The sequence below is a fragment of the Bombus huntii genome, chromosome 12 (assembly GCF_024542735.1).
Source record: "Bombus huntii isolate Logan2020A chromosome 12, iyBomHunt1.1, whole genome shotgun sequence".
NCBI classification, from domain to species: domain Eukaryota; kingdom Metazoa; phylum Arthropoda; class Insecta; order Hymenoptera; family Apidae; genus Bombus; species Bombus huntii.
The window spans coordinates 9,095,485-9,113,681 of NC_066249.1; the positions used below are offsets into that span (position 1 = coordinate 9,095,485).

General features: G+C 33.6%; 4 protein-coding genes across 7 annotated transcripts; 2 read left to right on the top strand and 2 right to left on the bottom strand.

The window, feature by feature from the left end:
- Positions 1-344: 344 nt before the first annotated feature.
- On the top strand, positions 345-1,746 carry LOC126871864 (40S ribosomal protein S13). The gene is made up of 3 exons (XM_050631159.1): positions 345-417; positions 898-1,025; positions 1,398-1,746. The coding sequence occupies exons 1-3, from the start codon at positions 395-397 to the stop codon at positions 1,700-1,702; spliced, it is 456 nt and encodes a 151-aa protein (XP_050487116.1). The 5' UTR covers positions 345-394; the 3' UTR covers positions 1,703-1,746.
- Positions 1,747-2,535: 789 nt separating this feature from the next.
- On the top strand, positions 2,536-10,969 carry LOC126871854 (uncharacterized). Its single transcript, XM_050631131.1, has 9 exons — positions 2,536-2,849; positions 7,936-8,070; positions 8,499-8,656; positions 8,872-9,103; positions 9,238-9,436; positions 9,522-9,760; positions 9,855-9,948; positions 10,077-10,295; positions 10,505-10,969. The coding sequence occupies exons 2-9, from the start codon at positions 7,960-7,962 to the stop codon at positions 10,618-10,620; spliced, it is 1,368 nt and encodes a 455-aa protein (XP_050487088.1). The 5' UTR covers positions 2,536-2,849; positions 7,936-7,959; the 3' UTR covers positions 10,621-10,969.
- LOC126871855 (protein saal1) lies at positions 10,957-14,120 on the bottom strand. 4 transcript variants are annotated; one of them, XM_050631135.1, is made up of 7 exons: positions 13,921-14,120; positions 13,563-13,756; positions 13,020-13,175; positions 12,250-12,511; positions 12,040-12,150; positions 11,596-11,952; positions 10,957-11,519 (listed from the first exon to the last, which is right to left on the bottom strand). In XM_050631135.1, exons 2-7 carry the CDS (start codon positions 13,725-13,727, stop codon positions 11,296-11,298), a joined length of 1,275 nt encoding a protein of 424 aa, XP_050487092.1. In that variant the 5' UTR covers positions 13,728-13,756; positions 13,921-14,120; the 3' UTR covers positions 10,957-11,295. The 4 variants fall into 4 exon arrangements, with proteins under 4 accessions (XP_050487092.1, XP_050487090.1, XP_050487091.1 ...); XM_050631133.1 differs by having other exon boundaries at positions 13,883-14,120; XM_050631134.1 differs by having other exon boundaries at positions 13,869-14,120.
- Positions 13,883-18,123, bottom strand: LOC126871858 (kynurenine/alpha-aminoadipate aminotransferase, mitochondrial-like). The gene is made up of 8 exons (XM_050631146.1): positions 16,944-18,123; positions 16,587-16,752; positions 15,999-16,185; positions 15,688-15,804; positions 15,256-15,579; positions 15,043-15,169; positions 14,725-14,933; positions 13,883-14,541 (listed from the first exon to the last, which is right to left on the bottom strand). Exons 1-8 carry the CDS (start codon positions 17,008-17,010, stop codon positions 14,494-14,496), a joined length of 1,245 nt encoding a protein of 414 aa, XP_050487103.1. The 5' UTR covers positions 17,011-18,123; the 3' UTR covers positions 13,883-14,493.
- Between the last annotated feature and the right edge of the window lie 74 nt (positions 18,124-18,197).

Here is an 18,197-nt window from a genome sequence, read left to right on the forward strand (position 1 = left end):
TTTATATTATTATATAGATTACATACTATGATAAACTTTTAATATTATGAATACTATAATGTATTAATTAATTAATGTTACTATTGTTATTATTATATGATTATTTTCATACAATGTAAAAGATTCATTGAATACTATGTTTTGTATATAACGTGTCATTGATACTTATTGCTCAAATCGATCGTTCAAACAAAATTGAGCGTAACTTGAGTAGAAAAAGATATTCCTCGTCTAGTATTAAATATTTTATAATTTCAATGCTCTTCGATTATCTTTGCATAATAATTTTTACAATATTAATTTTCCCGGGCAAATTTTAAATTGTTTTGTAACTCTACCACCCGACTGAGTTACAAGAGCGTTACTGTCTTTTGTAGACGAAAAGTACGCAAAGATGGGTCGTATGCACGCACCAGGGTAAAGTTAATTAAATTGCAGTGTAATTTATTATTACATTCAATAGCTATATATAAAAGTTATTTTTTCTTGAATACCTTTTAATGTTTTCTGCTACTATAATACAATTTTATAAAGTTCTAGCATAAATAATTGACACAGCAGTGTCTTCTTAACGGCCATGTGATCCTTATTTAAAGTAGTAATAATCACATTCTTTTGAGACAGTTTATCCGTTTTGTTATATGTTAATCATGTTTATGATAGTTTAAAATTTGGAATTGAGAAGATGTTGCTTTCTGTGTACAAGCTTTTCATATCCTCTGTCCTTTTGTATACATAACCTCAAATTGTCCCCTTTAAATACTTGAATATCTTTTAAAGGAATTATTTAATAGTATTTTTCTTGACTGATATTATCTCTGCTTAGATATAGTTGATTTGCTAACAGATAATTTTTATTAAAAGGTATTTCAATAACAAAAATTAATAATATTACAGAAAGGGTATATCCCAGTCAGCGTTGCCCTATAGACGGAGCGTTCCAACATGGTTAAAACTTACACCAGAGGATTGTAAAGAATTAATTTACAAACTAGCTAAAAAGGGGCATACTCCGTCTCAAATTGGTAATGTTTTATTTTATTTGATACAGTTAGTTTATCGAATATTCTAAAATTTACATCTGCACATTAATATATTATATTTGTCATAATAAAAATTACGCCTTTATTTCTCTTATATCTCATTTATCGACATTTGTACAAATTTAGCGTATTTTAAGCAAATTGATTAAGACTCGACATTTCGATCGTTGTTTCTTATCAATAATTTGCGATAGTAAAAACGGTGACTTTTGAGATGGTAATGGCATTTTGTCATGCTATTATAGGTACTTACCAACAGCTAAAAGTTAAATTTATTAAATTTTTTCATTTGTTCAAGAATACAATATTTGTACATGTCGGAGTAACGACTAAACAGATAATCGAATCTTGTAGGTGTGATTCTTAGAGATTCTCACGGAGTGGCACAGGTGCGTTTTCGCACTGGAAACAAGATTCTCAGGATCGTCAAAAGTATGGGGCTTGCTCCAGACTTACCGGAGGATCTGTACTATTTAATAAAAAAAGCAGTTGCTATCAGAAAACATTTGGAAAGGAATCGCAAGGATAAAGATAGCAAGTTTAGATTGATTCTCGTGGAGTCTCGAATCCATCGGCTTGCTAGATATTATAAATCAAAGGGAACGCTTCCAGCAAACTGGAAGTACGAGAGCTCAACTGCTAGCGCTCTTGTTGCTTAATTATTTCTACGTATCTCTTAACAAAATAAAAATTTAAATACACATTGCTCGTGTTTTACTAAACGCAATCCACTGCAAAATCTCTATTCCCGTTTATGTATTGGGTTGACAACTAAGTGATCGCGGTTTTTGTCATTAGGTGGTATCGGAAAAAATCCGCGATCACTTAGTTGCCAACCGAATATATTCAGTTTAACGTTTAATATATAGTTGGATGAAAATGAAAAACAGTATCACATCGTGACATAATCATCAAAAACATAAGGTGTAATATCATTTATAATAAGTAATGGGACACTAGTCCGTTGGCATACAAAGAGGTGTGGGTTACGTTATCTGTTTATTACGTCACTGTATACAATAAACGTATGGAGTTTCATTTTACTCGTGCGTTAAGATATTATTAGAAAAAAATTAAGATAATTTAAATAGAACACGGATATACATTAGTATATATATATATATATATATATATTAACGTAGTATCGATGTTTCGTTAGTATTTTGCAGCCTAGCTTAGAGTAGTAACAGAAACAGTAGTTAAAAAACTTGATTTAGTAACATTTAACGATAAATGTAAATGAATATTCAGTTATTTTTACTTCAAGGTAAATATAATTAATTTAAAATGTATAAAAGATATAAATGTACTCGGAGAGTAGTGTATGGATATAAAGTAAAATAAGATAAGTGGATATTGCGATCTATTGTTCGTATTCGAGGTCACTCGAAGCCATCGCTTCTACTGTCCCAATTCAGGCCCATGTAGCACGAAGAGGGGTCCATGAAGAGACTAATACCGCGCATGCGTGGCCTTCGTCCTCGACTTGTCTCGAGGACAGCGCATGCGTTCACCAAGATGGCGGATAGGTTCTCACTCTTCAGTGGGCAAAGCTCTTTCAAAGCTGCGCCATATTAAAAAACTTGGATAAATTTTCTCGGGTTTTTAATCGATCTAAAGATACCATTTACGTTAAAATATTTCTTGTCCGTTTCTTTCATTTTATCGAAGTGAGATAAACAGACTGCGAGCGTGAATCCCGCGGTTTCAGGAAGTGAATTATGGGTAATGGAGAAGACGCGAGTGCCTTTGACGTTTACGAACCATATTGAAAGGCATTTGGAAAAGTTTTGTTACCAAAGAAAGGTATGCAGATTAACAAAATGAAAAGATATGTTTTTAAATAGCCTTAACAGATATCTCCGGTTTCGTAGCAACTAGATTTTAGATACTAATGTCCATTGTTATATATCATCGTTCGAGTAATTTAAATGCTGCTCGTGCAAATGATTTTGCGTTGTTTTTTAAATTAATTGGCAAAGTTGAAATTACACGTGTCACAATCTTTCATCGTCTTAGAGCTCAAAATTGAGGTTAATAATTTGGAAGTCGAACGATTCGCGTAAAAGATACTATACATTTTTTAGATACTCGTGAACTATACGAAGGTATATAACATATGGGATTTATTAGTTGACATGTGCGAACGTCTTTATAGTTGGAAGATTTTTTTTCAAAAAGAAAATCTGTTTTTTTATTTTGTTAAAATTAAAAAGATTCGTTTAATCAAATATATGTAATCGAGTACTGTGATTCTAAGTATGAAATATTTCTATCGATGTTGCGTTAATATCTTACGAGATTGAAATAATCGAATAGAAAAAGGAAGATATAACGAGAAAGATTATAGAATTAGAACGATAGCCATTATATATTAAATTATAAATCTTTTAGATGAAAATAATATATACCGAACATTGCTTTAGTAAGATTCTCCATTACTCGGAGATTTTAGACTATTCGATTATTCGACCATTAACAAAAGTGAAAGTCCCTTGCCATTGGAGAGATATTTTCATAATAAAGATTAAAGATTACACGATAATCTATTACCATTGAAACAGATTTTTCAAATATTTCTCATTTAAATATTACGTCGCTTATTAATAACGCTTCTTTGTTACTAATTCTCTTTAAATGGTTCTGACATTTCTAATAAAATGGCGTAGAATTTTGTAATATTTTATTGTTTTTCAAATAACGACACTCGAAATGTATATTAATCGATATCGTAAGTACGCGACGATATGTTACTTTTGTATTCTAATATTTTTATACATCTGAAAATATCGTTCGGTCTTTAGAAGTATGCAAAGTAAGCAAACACGATAAAAATTAATCTTTATACATAGAATCGAAAATCTGCCGGTGTTTATCGCGAACATATTTAACAATCAGTGTTGCTGTATTTAAAATTTTAACGAATCAATGAATTCGTAATAATAACTATAGAGAAAGAAGTATTGCTTCGTACGCGCGCGCGCGCGCGCGCGCGCGCGTGTGTGTGTATATATATATATATATACAGATATATATCTACAGAGTATCTACACTCGTTATTAATAGCTGTACTTATAATCACGAGGATTTCTCAGTCACTTATCCGATCATCTATTTTATTCAGTTAATTATTAGTACAGAAATGCGATTGGCATGCAGAGTCAATGTCTGTATCAAGGATTCCCCAAATCTATTTTCGAAATTCTTTGTTTTATAAACATATATAATTGATTATTGATTATTATTGACTTGATTATTCGTTTATTTCACGCGGTACTGTTAACTGCGATAAAACCGAACGATTAGTAAGAAATTATAACGATATCGTAATATTATTAGAAGAGGAAGCGATTAAACTGGAAGAAATGAAAATGTCAAGCAACCAAAGAAACGCCTACTTGTCTGTTTTAAATGGAAAAAGGAATAGAAAAGGAAGGAAAAGCGTAATTTTCATACGTATGCGAATTTTATACGATAGATACGATAGATACGATAGATACGATAGATACGATAGGTAGGTATAGGTAGAAGGAGATTTCAACGCCTATATTAATAGGCGATGTCGCGACGCGTACATACCTAATACATACGTATATACGTATATAATATCTACTAAAATACGTCTATAATAAAATCTTCGATTTAGGTTTCCTCGCGATGGACACGATTAACGAATATCAATTTCATTTTATAATTACCACGTTCATTTATTCGTATCCTTTAGCTACAGACGTCCGTATTCTCGTTATTACTACAGTACTCTCGTGTTTACAGTATAGTTTTCGGATGATTTAATCGATCTACGTTATCGACGAATTTTATCCACCAAATCGACATTCGTATTCCCTTCTCAAGCTATCTGAAGCTATCTGAAGCTATCTGAAGCTATCTGAAGCTATCTGAAGCTATCTGAAGCTGTTCGAAGCTATCCGAAGCTACGTCAAGCTACCCGAACAATTTGAAACAATTCTCTGGTAAATTATAACGAGTACTCTATAGTTAAGGGTTGTTTTAAATGTACTACGTGTCCGAAAGCTTATGAACCGGTGTACTGTACGTGATACCTACTTAAGCGTATATATATGTATATTCGCAGATACTTTCGTATGTACATACGTATATCATAGGTACGTACATGGCACACACGTATAACGTTTATATGCGCACGTACTTAGGTACGTCCGCGAAACGTGTTAAGGAACACGCATTTCGTATTCGATTCGTGCACGCCTTACGGCACGGCGCACATTCGTTCCTTTAAGCAGCGTGGAAAAACCGACACCGGCCGATACATTCTAAAAATGCTCAAAACTTCTCTCGCAACTTCTCTCGACACGCAACGATCTAAAGATGTTGCGGCTGCATAGTCGCCGCACGGCCCCGGTCAAGCGTTACGCTCCTTCGCAAATACGATCCGAATTTAGAAATACTTTTACCGAATATATTCGTCATGTTCTATATGCCGCGTTCCAGTACGACAGCCACGTAATTGAATATCGTGGCACGAAAATAGGATATGCGCTACGTGGAAATATTTCGTTCATTTTTTTTTCTTTTTTTATCCCATATGTAGGTTTCCTTGACTTTCAACCGGTACATGATTTTCGTTTATCTTTTTCCAAATCTTCCAGCATCTGCCGCAAAGAATAATATGCCGCGTAGAATAACAAAGAAACGGAAGAAGGTCGTTTAATCGATTTGTATATCACACTCTGTTCTACCATATATTCGATATCGATGATACGAACGAAAAGTAGAGAAAAATTGTATCCGCATTTCTTTAAGCGACACCTCTCCTACCCTACTACTACAGAAAAGGACAAGCATAGTATAATCGATGTTTCGCTGTGAATAATTATCGTATCGCAGCTACCGATAGCAATTTCAGTGCACCATTCTTTCGTTACTAGTACGATACTCCTTTACGTTACATCCTTACCTTTTATTTATCGATAACAATTATATAAAGAATAAAGAATCTCCAAGGATTACGTTCTCCATTGCCATTAAAAATAGAAATTGGTTTCTTCAAAAGCTCTTCAAAATTAGACTCGAATAATTTGAATACGCGCAACATCGATTCTCGAATAAATCACGTAAAACGTATTTGGACGCTAGCGACCTACGATCTTTACCAGAGGAACAACTTTCGATACGAATATTCCTTGGCTCGGTGTTCCAATTAACCGAAAGGAACGTGAAAGTGGAAAGAACACAGGACAATTTTTCTACCATCAAATATTACCATATAATTTTCTGCTATATAGGCCTACGTGCTAGTAGATACAGCCAAATATGGCAACGTTATGGCGAGAAGTCGCGTTAATCTACATAGAGAATCGACGGAGATTTCATCGCGTACGACAAAGTGTAGCTGTCCGAAATATCTTTGCGATGCCCGACAGGGTATAACGACGACTTTAAGGAAGACGGGGAAAACGAAAGATCGTCGTGAAACAATTCTCTCTTAGATAGCCACGAAAAAAGAAGAGAATGCAGTTGCAAAGGAAAACGAGATTAATACGAAACAATCTCTTTCTTCGATTTTTGGCGAAACGAAGAAGAGAGCAACAAAGTCAACTTTTTCGTTAAAAACAGAGGAGAGGAAGACGAAGAAGGAAAAGAAGATTAAAATATATAGACGATAAACTTTCCAACGATTTATGTCCGAGCGAAGCACCATGGAAAAAGGGTTTCGATTCCGCATAGAATTTCCCTGAAACTCCTGGCTTTCACTTCTCTCCGAAGAATGCGAAGGCTGAGCGCCGCCAGACCCGTACCAACTGCCCCCTTCACCAGCGTGCAATACGTTTAGACAATTTTTCAACATCGCCTCGGACAGAGTCGCTCGTCGCGCGTCTCGTCTTCCCCGCTTTTCATCCTTTCGAGAAGGTGAAAGACACGTCGCTTTTGCGAACGCGATTCAAATTCTCTTTCCTCGAAATGTTAACGACTCGGAATGACTAAAGAAACGTACGATTTTTCGCAACACGGTGTTACGCGAGAAAGTGTAAGCGTAAGTTGCTTCTTCGATCTTCTTCTTTTTCTTCCTCTTCTTCATCTTCTTCTTTTTCCGTCTATCCCGAAAGAGAAAGGTTTATCTTCGGTATTTGACACGTGTGAATGTTTGTTAATAGAGTTACGTTAAAATAAATATCGGAAATCGGGTATAAACGGGTGGGACACGGTGGAAGAACGTAATTTCAAGGTGAAATGTATAAACGTTTTGATCCAGTGAATTAATGAATCAACGACGAACAAGCAACTATAGACGTTTTTAAACGTATACGTCGTACGTCGTTCGATCGAAACATCGAAAATAATAAAAAACTAAATTACATTTACATGTCGCGTTTAAAAATTAAAAGTCACGAACTATAATTACACTATAAAAACGTTAATTATTTAAACATTAATATGGAATAGTCGAGACAAGCGATTATCATATATATATATATATACCAACAAGATAAAATGCGGTGGATCGATCGGCATGCATAATCGGGATGAATATGCGATTCAGATAATAACGTTTATTTAATCAGGTGAGGAGTTACGCGGTCAGCGTACTTATTACATCGCGTAGAAAGATTGCACGGTGAAAGTATCGGCTGTTTATATTTGCTCTTAAAAAATTGAATTATTGCTCGATAGTCTTTGTTACGTAACGACGATAACTTTCAAAGTTTAAATCTTCGCCGTGATTTCATCGATCATCGATCTTGTACATGGATAATGCGATATTCGCAACGAGTTTCGATAGCGATATAAAGACTATTTGCCAAATTCTCGCTAATTATACGAAGCAATTATAGCAGGATAACAATTTTAAGTATACGTGAAATTGCGCGTAACGCGAAATTTTAAAAAACAAACGAATGTTTTCGCATAGATTGAGAGAGTGTTTCGGTGAAAAATGGTATCGAGGCGGAAGATTCTATCTCGATCGAGGGACAACCTCGTTGAAGCGCAATACGAGGATCAAGACGAGGAGGACGTGTGGTATAATCTTGATAAACTTTACAAGGTAAAGTAGTAATACACCCCATTGCTAATAATATAAAAGTGATATTCAATAATATTAATAGTAATAATAATAATTAAGTTACGTTAAGTTACAACCGGTAACTAGAACCGGTTAAGAAAAATTATCCTCTAACTTTGATTGCCCGTAACGTTGCAGAGCACTGTATCGGTCTTAAACGTTCTCTTGTTTATAGACGTAAGAGATAAAACGTTGGACACTGTTTAAGAACAAGTTGTTACAATTACACGTATACGATATAAAAATTATATATGATTTCCCTTATCACAAGTAATTTTAATTTGACAAATTTTTCTCTCCTACAATTATTTTCTACGAGATATTCAATTTGCTGGTTCGCTCTGTATACGACGTTATATCGAGGAAAAACACGTATACAACGATGGTATAACATTGATGTTTTATTTCAGGATCATATCCAAGAAGTACTGGACAAATGGAACCAAATCGACGACGAAATTTGGGCCAAGGTAATCGTTTTCGAAAGGAACCGCAGGGTAGCAAAAGCGTACGCCAGGGCACCTGTTCTCACGATTAATGGATCTAACGATGGATTCGATGGTTTCAGGTAAACGAACCGTATTACGATCTTTAAATGCCATCTTCTAAACAAAATTCCAAGTATCCTCAACGCGGTTAAACAATTAACGAAGCGGATAAAAAAATCTCGGTAGTAAAGTATATAAAAAAAAAAAAAAAAAAAAAAGAAAAAAAAAATATATAGAAGGAAAGTTGTAGGGGAAACAACAAATTATTACGTTTTCTGTTCTTTGTGAAACATAGGATAGGATTGTGCGGTTTCGAAAATCCTATGAGGGATACGAAAACGGAAGAGGCAAAGAAACACATTAACCAAGGTGTAAAGATTAAAATGGACGAGCAAGGGAACATATTAATAAAAAGGTTGTGTAAAAATAACGTTTACATAAAGCCGACCAGTCAGGAAGACAACGCAATTGGAGCAGAAATTGCACGGAATTCTCAAGGAGCGTTAGAACATGAGAAACCGGGGAAAGTAAGCGTTCCACGATATATTTTGCTCCGATTCCTCAAACCCATCTTTTTCTTTCATTTCGCTTATACAGATACTATATACATAACAAATTTCTTTCCATGTTCTATCGTCGTTCTTTTTAAATCTGTTACCAGGTGTTCGATATGAATAAGTTTCAAACGAATCTTTCCCGGGAGACTCGAAGAGCATATCCGGACAGAAGAAGATTAGAAATGCAGTGTCTGAGCGCAATTGTTTTCGTCAAAACTGAACCAGACCTTCTTCAATGTCCCGTTTGGGTCCTCATTGTAAATGTTGTCGGTTTAGACATGTTGAAGTCCAAATTACCACCAGGTGTAGTGAATCAACGATTTTACCGATTGTTTCGTTCGACGTTTAACGTAAATCTGTGCTCGTACATAACGTACAAATAAATTAGTTCTAGCGTTACAAAGGCCCGTGGATATTAAAAATCGACCTAGGATACCGATTCCCGATGAAGATCCGTATAGTATAGCAGGAGTTTCATCTTCGATTGGAGTTTCCGAGGCGTTCCAGCAGGACCGAGAAGCTCGAGAACAGATCTACGCTCAATCAACGAGTAGTAGACAAAGAAGAGCCGAAAGGCCACCGAAACTACCGCCAAGGGAGAATATTTATAGTCATGACATACCTAAAGTAATTATATGTACACAATTTTTCATTCCACCGTTACCTTTTAATGTTACTTTGAAACAATGATATTTAATGATATTCATTTCACTCGTTTCAGCCTGATTATGACGACATAGAAGATGACTATGCTAGAAAACCTGTCATAACGAACGAGGACAAGAGAAATAGAAACGACGACAAAAAGAAATACGGTAAACTTTCGGTTCTTTAACAAATTATCGACGCATTTAAACCATTATTATGAATATTTAGACAAAAATGATAAGAGTTCTTTTCTTTTGAGAAATTAATAATCGTACATATGTTCCTTTTTCAACAGACGATCCGTATTACTGCGGATTAAGAGCTCGTGTTCCTAACTTTGTAAAGATGGCGAAAAATAGTAAAGTCTCGACAAGAATGTACGCCAGACCTCCTAATCAAGCAACATATGCTGCTACCGGTTACGCTAGTAGCCAATCCTCTCAAATTTATGGCCATTTACCTGGCAATCGACCGCCAATTATGTATCACGCACGAAGCTTCGAAAGTGGACTTGGTATTGTAACATACTTTTACAAAAATTCTGAAAAATTCCGAAGAATTCCGAAAAATTCCGAAAAATTCCGAAAAATTCCGAAAAATTCCGAAAAATTTCGAAAAATTCTGAAAAATTTAATATATAATAACAATCTAATCCAACGTATTAATCGATATATTAAAAAATAACTAACAAATTCCTCACTTTTCGTTTTTCTTTTTTCGCAGATTCAGATGGTAGAAACGAATCACCGTATAACCATATATATGGAAGGTTTCCTGTACCGACCAGAGGTGTAATTCCTCCTACACCCAGAGCGATGTATATCGGAGAGTGGGACTAAAAATAAAGAAAATTAACAAAAAGCAAGTTAACATATAAACGAGTGAACTACAAGTTTCAAACGAGGACGAAACAATATCACCAAATGCAGGTATAATAGAACGTAAAAGACAGTTAAAAGAACCTTATGCATAAAAATGTATGCATTCGTTAAAAACGGAATAAAATAAAGACTACGCGCAACACATACAAATATAAGTAAATAATTAGCAACAGAAAGGACTAAAACGAGAGTGGAGTAGTTATAAAAAAGGAAGAACTAATCTTCCGTTTGTACCTATAAACTGTATATTGTTAATGTACTACTTGAAATACTCAAATTTTTATTGCAATAAAATTGTAGAACAATGCCAACTTTTATTTATACACCTTTGAGGAAGTATAAAGTTTTCTGATTAAAAGTGGTAAAAAACATTTTAATATAAAAAGGGAATATAAAGATATATAAAATTATAAATATATAAAATTTTTGTCCAATCTAATACAATTTGTAGGATATGATAGGAGTTGTATACAACATGTAGAAGCAATTTCTTACGAAGGCGAAAAAAGATTCTTCATTTTATCAAATAATTAAAAAATCCAATCCTCGTGTCTTTGTCAAAGGTTGTAACAATAATTGCTTTCGTCGGTTAACTTAATCATTTTCTTTTTTCTATTATTCTAAACCCTCATTTTATTTGTTCGGTAATCCATTTATTATACTGATGATCTTTTCTGCAGGAATTTTTGATTTTAATAAATTTATCGTATGATCGGTAACAGACTCTTCGTTTATTTTCAAAATTTTTATAATTTCATCTGCAGAAGAGATTTTTGACACTTCGATCCAATATCCTACAAGATATTTTAGTAATTCTCCCATTGTTTCTTTTGAATCTTCTTCTTCTTCTTTCATTGCTACAAAAAATAACCATAGTATATCTATAAATATCTATAGTACAGAAAGTCATTCATATATAACGATATAATTCACCTGTGTTGATGCTAACTATAATTTTTAAAACTGTTGCATCTATATCGACTGTCGAGTCTGCCCTTAAAAATCCTTTCCATCGAAAATCGAGAATCATTTCTGCACATCTATGAACGCAAGAAGCTTTGGTCTCATCCAAAGGATAAAGATTCCACGGATCGATAAAACTTGCTAAAATTCTTCGTAGAATCTCTACTGTTCTGTTTAAATTGTCTTCTTGCAAGATCTCTTGATGAATTTGATGTCCTTTTCGAACGATCGAAAACAACTCCAACCAATCTTCAAGATATTTTAAAGTCGAAGGTGAATAAGGTGCTTCGTCTTGAGGAAAAACTTCTTCGAAGGATTCCAACATTCCTACAAGTTTCAAAATTCTCGTTTGCCTTCTATCTCATGCAGATGGATTGGATAATTTTTCGTTAAAAATATAATGAAATTTGGCACCTGGCAGAAAACTAGAAGATTCGAATAGCTCATCCAATAATGTTTTCCCAGATGAAAGATCGATCTCTGCCGAAGAACGCAAAAAACTTGTCGTTGCGATCAAAAGTTCCTCTGTAATAATTTATTTCGATCGGTATAAAATTCAAATTTCTATTTGTTTTTAATCTCATTATTACTACTGTTGCAAAGAGTAAGTATTACTGTAGTTACCGTTTGTGGAACTTTTTAAGATAAAAGGAACCACCTCCCTTAAAAACGTTGAATTTCTTAAATTAACTCTCCATTTTGATTCAGGATTGATTTGAATATTCCAAAGCGCAGAACGTAGAAGACGAAGTATTTGTACTAATGTAGCAGCGTCTTCGGAAGAAAGGAGGCGAAGAATCGTTTCAAGAAGCTCCTCTTTCTCTCCCAATATATCAAGCACTGACGGTTCGCAAGTCATATTGCCAATTATTCCCAAAATTATTTCCTATAAAAATAAGAATACTAAGAAGCTTTTACATATAATATAAAATGCGAAAGGAAATATAGTTTTTTGTCATAATTTATAGTCAAAAATTTACTATTGTGATTTATGGATTTTTAAAAGGAGGTTTAAAAATTTGTACAAAATAGGTTCAAAGTATTTTAATATACGGAAAGGATAAATAGAAAATAAGATTAAGAAATTCTAACTATTCGATTAGCGAGTAATTTTTACGACTTTGCGAGCGATTTATGACTTAAAAAAATTTAGATACATTATAAGCAAATAGCTTCTATTTATTAGCGTTTCGATTCAGTTATTTTAATTAGAAAATCATTAAGAACCATAAAGGATTCGATATATATAAAAGGAGTTTACGGTGTATAGAAATCAAGGGCTGCAAGTTCTTATAGTCTAGAAATCATGGAACTATGGAAATGTTTTCTAAAATTTTTATTGAATAAATAAAATACAGATCTAAGAGATAAAATAATCTTGAAATAAATCGTACCGTAAATCTTGGTTCTTCGGATGAATTCAAAGCAAATTCTGCAATTTTAAGAAAATCATTATCTACAAGAAAGTTAACAATGTCTTTCTCTGCAGTCATATCCCATAACGTGCATAAGTCGTACTCCACTTTCTCGTTCCAGCCATCTTCGAAAACCTTTGCAATATTCAATTTATTTAAACTATTATATTATTTACTTTGAATATGCTCGTATAACAAATGTTAATATATAAGTATGTCTAAGTAGATATGCGTATGTTGTATAGATTAAACGCATAAATAATTTTTATCAAAATGCTTCAATTATATGTAACTTTGAAAGAGCTAAGACTGTTTGGTAAAACGAATGAATTTACAAAGTTTATTATAATTATTAAGACATAATATAGCTTATTTATATCGTCAAAATAAACATCTTTAATATAACAGAGATTTAAGTAATACCTTTCTTAAAACATGACTTATTGAAATTTAACAATGAAACATAGGAAATTAATACGAGCTTGAATCAAATGTAACTCAACTTGAGACTATGATACGTACCTTTGATATTGAAAGTAAAATATTGATTATCCATTTGCTGCTATAAAGAGTATCTCCTACAGTATCTCCTTTCAACTTTTCAATTTCGTCTTCTCCGATTTCTTGAGTTTCTAACAGTACGTTTGGTTCCACTTCGTCAGTTTCAGGTTCCTGAACCTCGCTCATTCTTCCTACTCGCTAAACCACTATTATTTCTACAGTATTTTTTACGAATTATTATTGATTTTACAGATAGTTACATTAAGTTGATAATAATTTGAGCAAAGATATACTTAGAGAAATAATAATTTATCACAAATTATTCACTTTCTGGTACGAACTTGGCACTGCTGATCGATGTAAATGGAGATAACCTAACCTTTTTCGACACTTGCTGTTGCTTTAGCTTATTTAGTTAAACGAATTTTACTAATGTTTAGCCCTGCGATATTTTTCGTGTCATTCACATCGCAGCCACCAGCGTAAATTCTAAATTGCGAATTCAAAATCATATCGATAACTCAAGATCGAATTCGATATCTACCAGTCACTGAAAACATAATATTCCAAGTGAAATATCGTACGAACCTTAAGGAAACCACACAACATTAGTGCGGATTTCTATTGAGATCTTACATGAATTTAGCTGCGAATTATAAAAAAGAATACATATATGCCTCGTTTTTTTTTTTTTTTATCTTATTGTATCGCAAATTAAAATTAAAAGAATTAAAAATAAAAAATTGCAAATTATATATCCATCTATAATGTATTATATCTGTCCTTTTTCCACGGGAAGATGAATTAAAATATTTAAAAGCTTGATATATAATATTTATTTTCTTAATGATTCACATTCTACAAATTACAAAAGAAGTACGAACTTAATCATAGCTGTAAAAGAAAAGACGAGAAGAAACATAAATAATATATTTCATCTCCGTTTCCAGTTCTACTTTCTTATCTCCTCGCGTATCAACGTAGCTAGCGTTGAAAGCGCCTGAAAAGAAAAGAACGACGTAATATAATTTTCACATAAGAATATGTGAAATATATAAACGATCTTGAATATATAAACAAATTAGTAGAAAAGTAGATATACCAGACGTTAGAAGAAGATTGATGCGATACTATAAATTATTAGGTGAATTAAATACAAAACGGAATCAAAGAAAACAAGAACCTTATCGATTTCTTGCGGTGTCGCGTAACTGTAGCATAGTCTGAGATGCTGTTCAGGTTTCGAGCGGTCGTGGTTAAACGCATGACCGGGAATAAGAAAAATCCCTTGGGAAATACACTTCATCCTTGCCAATTCCATTACATCTTTCGTTTTATTCACTTTTAGCCAAACGAACATCCCACCCTTTGGAACGTTCCATTCTGCCAATCCTAAAATATAAAAGATGCTTTTGTTTCGAGATAAAGAAAAAAATACCAAGTTCAAAATTTTCGATTTTTAAAAAACGAAACCTTGCTGTAATTTGATATTATTATATACCGGTAAGATGTTTTTCCATCAAAGACAGCATAATGTCTCGTCTTTCGTGATAAAATTTCTGAATGTCGTTAAAATGTTGCCGTATCTTCTCCAGATCCCATACGTTTAGTAATTTGAACAGCAAAACCTGTAAAAATAATAATCATCGACGAAGGAAAATACTTTGATTTCCTTATGAAATATTCGTAATGTACGTAAGATTGTAAAAATTACTTGCGATAAAGAGGAAGCGTGAATATTTGTTGCTTCCATATGTGTAGTTAATTTTTTAATGACTTCTTTATGCGCTGTAACAACGCCTAATCTAAGACCGGCGCTTAGAATTTTGCTGAAAGAATCCAAACGTATTACACGTCCTTTGGTATCCAATTCGAGGAAGGTGGTAGGTTTCTTATCGACGAAATGGATAAAACAATAGGGATCGTCCTCGATGATTAAAAAGTTGTATGTATCAGCCAATTCGTAAACTTCCCTTCTTCGCGATTCCGTCAAAACTGTTCCCGTTGGATTGGCTCCTGTAGGATTCGCGTAAAGGACCTACGAAACAAGTTCATCCTTCTTTATATCCGAATATGGTAATACGTAGTAATATACGATCGATTACGTAAAATTATCTCTTGATTTTCAATTTTCTCTGCAACTCACTTTTGGCATTGGTTTACCACTGTCTCGTCTTTCTTCGCAAATTTTTCTTATATTTACCGGAATTATACCATCCCGATCTTGTGAAATTTCGATGAATTCTGGCATTAAAGGTGTGAGCTGAAGAAAAGACGAATAACGTTGAAGAGTTTAATAAAATAAAATCTATTAAAACAGCTTGAGAATATCGAGGTATTTAGTCTTAGTTAGAGAGAGATCGAAATCATTAAAAAAAAAAAAAAAAAAAAAAAAAAAAAAAAAAAAAAAAAAAAAAAAAAAAAAAATAATAATAATAAACGAATGCGTAGATTTACCGCATTTAGAATTCCGTCGTAAGTCGGTGTTTGAACCATCACAGGATCGCCTGTTTCTAAAGTCATCTCGAAAATTTTGCTACACCCGTCCATCGATCCAGACGTGAAAAGTACGTCCCAGTCTTTGTATATCGGCTTGTGCCAATATTCTTGAAATTCTCGCATTTTTTTTAACAATGGTAAGTATCTTAAATGGAAAAATAAAAGAATGAAAAATGATGGAAGAAGTATACGATACTATTTATATATATAATATTATCGCATACTATACAGCATACATGAGCACTAGATGCACAACGATTAGTAAGCAAGAGAGAATAAGAGTGCAACGACATCGTTGTAATAGGTTATGGGCCTAAAGTACGAACGAAAGATTATTCTTATTGTACAGATTGTATTATCGTGTCTGCGAAATCATGGTACAGATAGTCGGATGACGATTGTGGGTGCAAAACCAAGTGGGGGGGGGGGGGGGGGGGGGAAGGAGAACATTTTTTCGTTTTCGAGAGAATCGAGTGTGAAAATGCATCAAGTAGCCGTTGATAGAGTAAAGTATATTTTATTGTTGTTTCTTATTTTCTAAATTACCCTTGGGAAGGACCATATTGAAGAGACCAGGACAACTCTTCTCCGACGAGTTTTACTTTTGTTCCACCCTTGTACGTTACGGAGATATCCACGAAAGGAAATGTCTTTGTATTCGGCATTCCATTAGCTAGACTTATCGCATCTTTCGCTTCTATAAATTTCATCGCTGTGCCATGCAAAGATGTTATTTACATATGAATTATCTTTATAAATTATCGTTTCCAAGAGATACAGGATAGACAGAGTTTTACGAATTGTCTAATAAAATATCAGATATCGCAGACAATGTTATTATAACAGCGATGATAAAAACGATATTAATAAGAAATAAGATAGGAAAAAATTAAGAGTTCTTACCTAATTCACGAAGGATACTAGACTTTCGCCTTCTCGTGACATTCGTTAGAAACGTCGAAAAATCCATTATGAATTACGAACCACTGGTTAATTTTTAATATTTGACCTTTGTTTCGGTTAATTTTTGTCAAAACGATAGGCGTCCAAGCGAGTCGAATAACTCCGGCTTTACCCAATTTAATCGAGTCAGATAAATTCGGTAAGTCGACAATTTCTAAATATTTTAAATTTATTATGAAATACGGGATCGATCGATACCGAGCGAGCGTGTCGAAAGTGATCGAGAGACTGGACTTCGGCACAACTATGGTTTTAACGAAACTCAGCCTGTTATTCATGCGGTGGGTTATCATTAGCTTACATTGTTGATACGTTACGATCGAAACGTTACAAATCGGACCATTGTAATCGATGAAAATTTCCCTCAACCAGATATAAATCGATTATGGAATGGAAAAATATTTCACAAGAAAATAAATAAATTAATTATAGAAATGAAAAGATAAATGTATGGCGTAATTAAGTTTGTTCTTGCACTAATCGTAAACAGCGATATCATGGTGCGTTGGTAAATAGGAAGATAAGATGCGCGTAAAAAGAACAAAAATCATGGAGGATATCACTTCAACGTCTTATGTTCAACATGTATATTTTATTTCGTATCTGAAAAAATAGAGACACGGTAAAGAAAATGAGTATTCTACTATTATTCATCCATTGCAAAAAGGTTGTCGAGTAAGGATCGGAGAGATTATTGTTGTAAACAGCGTAAGTCGAGTACATTCTCATTGTAAAATGTTGCTTGTAAGTTTGCAGGGATTCGGATGTAGAAAGAATTACTTTCATCGTTATCATCGTTACTCGGTCGTATCTCAATAACCATGCCGAAAAATCGAAATATTCAACGAAGAAGATTTACATCGAGTGAAAATCATAAAGGCATGGTTTTCGACGTAATCGTACGATTCTCGTACTTTTCTTACGGTATTCTTTCTTTCTTTCTTTCTTTCTTCGCCACGTCGTACATCAGCGAGTAACGAAGAAAATTCACAAAAAGAGAAATAAATTCGACGAAATATCTTAATCGAATATTCGAATACATCGATATCTTTCGCGGAGACTGCCTGATCATTTCGATAATGGGAAAGAAAAATTTGTAAATTTAACGGGAAGGCATGACGAAAGAAAGTGATAGTAGGAAACGGTGAAAGTTTTATTGTTCGTACACATCAGGAAGGATCTTTCTTTAAAACG

Excerpts from the sequence above, each read along its gene's own strand:
- LOC126871864 (XM_050631159.1), top strand. The coding sequence starts at position 395 with ATGGGTCGTATGCACGCACCAGG. Across the intron at positions 418-897 it reads GGTCGTATGCACGCACCAGG|AAAGGGTATATCCCAGTCAG; the intron begins GTAAAGTTAATT and ends ATAATATTACAG. Across the intron at positions 1,026-1,397 it reads GCATACTCCGTCTCAAATTG|GTGTGATTCTTAGAGATTCT; the intron begins GTAATGTTTTAT and ends CGAATCTTGTAG.
- LOC126871858 (XM_050631146.1), bottom strand. The coding sequence starts at position 17,010 with ATGGATTTTTCGACGTTTCTAACGAATGTCACGAGAAGGCGAAAGTCT. Across the intron at positions 15,580-15,687 it reads GTGGTAAACCAATGCCAAAA|GTCCTTTACGCGAATCCTAC; the intron begins GTGAGTTGCAGA and ends CTTGTTTCGTAG. Across the intron at positions 14,542-14,724 it reads CACCGCAAGAAATCGATAAG|GCGCTTTCAACGCTAGCTAC; the intron begins GTTCTTGTTTTC and ends TTTTCTTTTCAG.
- LOC126871854 (XM_050631131.1), top strand. The coding sequence starts at position 7,960 with ATGGTATCGAGGCGGAAGATTCTATCTCGATCGAGGGACAACCTCGTT. Across the intron at positions 8,657-8,871 it reads GATGGATTCGATGGTTTCAG|GATAGGATTGTGCGGTTTCG; the intron begins GTAAACGAACCG and ends TGTGAAACATAG. Across the intron at positions 9,104-9,237 it reads AACATGAGAAACCGGGGAAA|GTGTTCGATATGAATAAGTT; the intron begins GTAAGCGTTCCA and ends ATCTGTTACCAG.
- LOC126871855 (XM_050631135.1), bottom strand. The coding sequence starts at position 13,727 with ATGAGCGAGGTTCAGGAACCTGAAACTGACGAAGTGGAACCAAACGTA. Across the intron at positions 12,512-13,019 it reads CCGAAGAACCAAGATTTACG|GAAATAATTTTGGGAATAAT; the intron begins GTACGATTTATT and ends TTATTTTTATAG. Across the intron at positions 11,520-11,595 it reads TATAGTTAGCATCAACACAG|CAATGAAAGAAGAAGAAGAA; the intron begins GTGAATTATATC and ends TATTTTTTGTAG.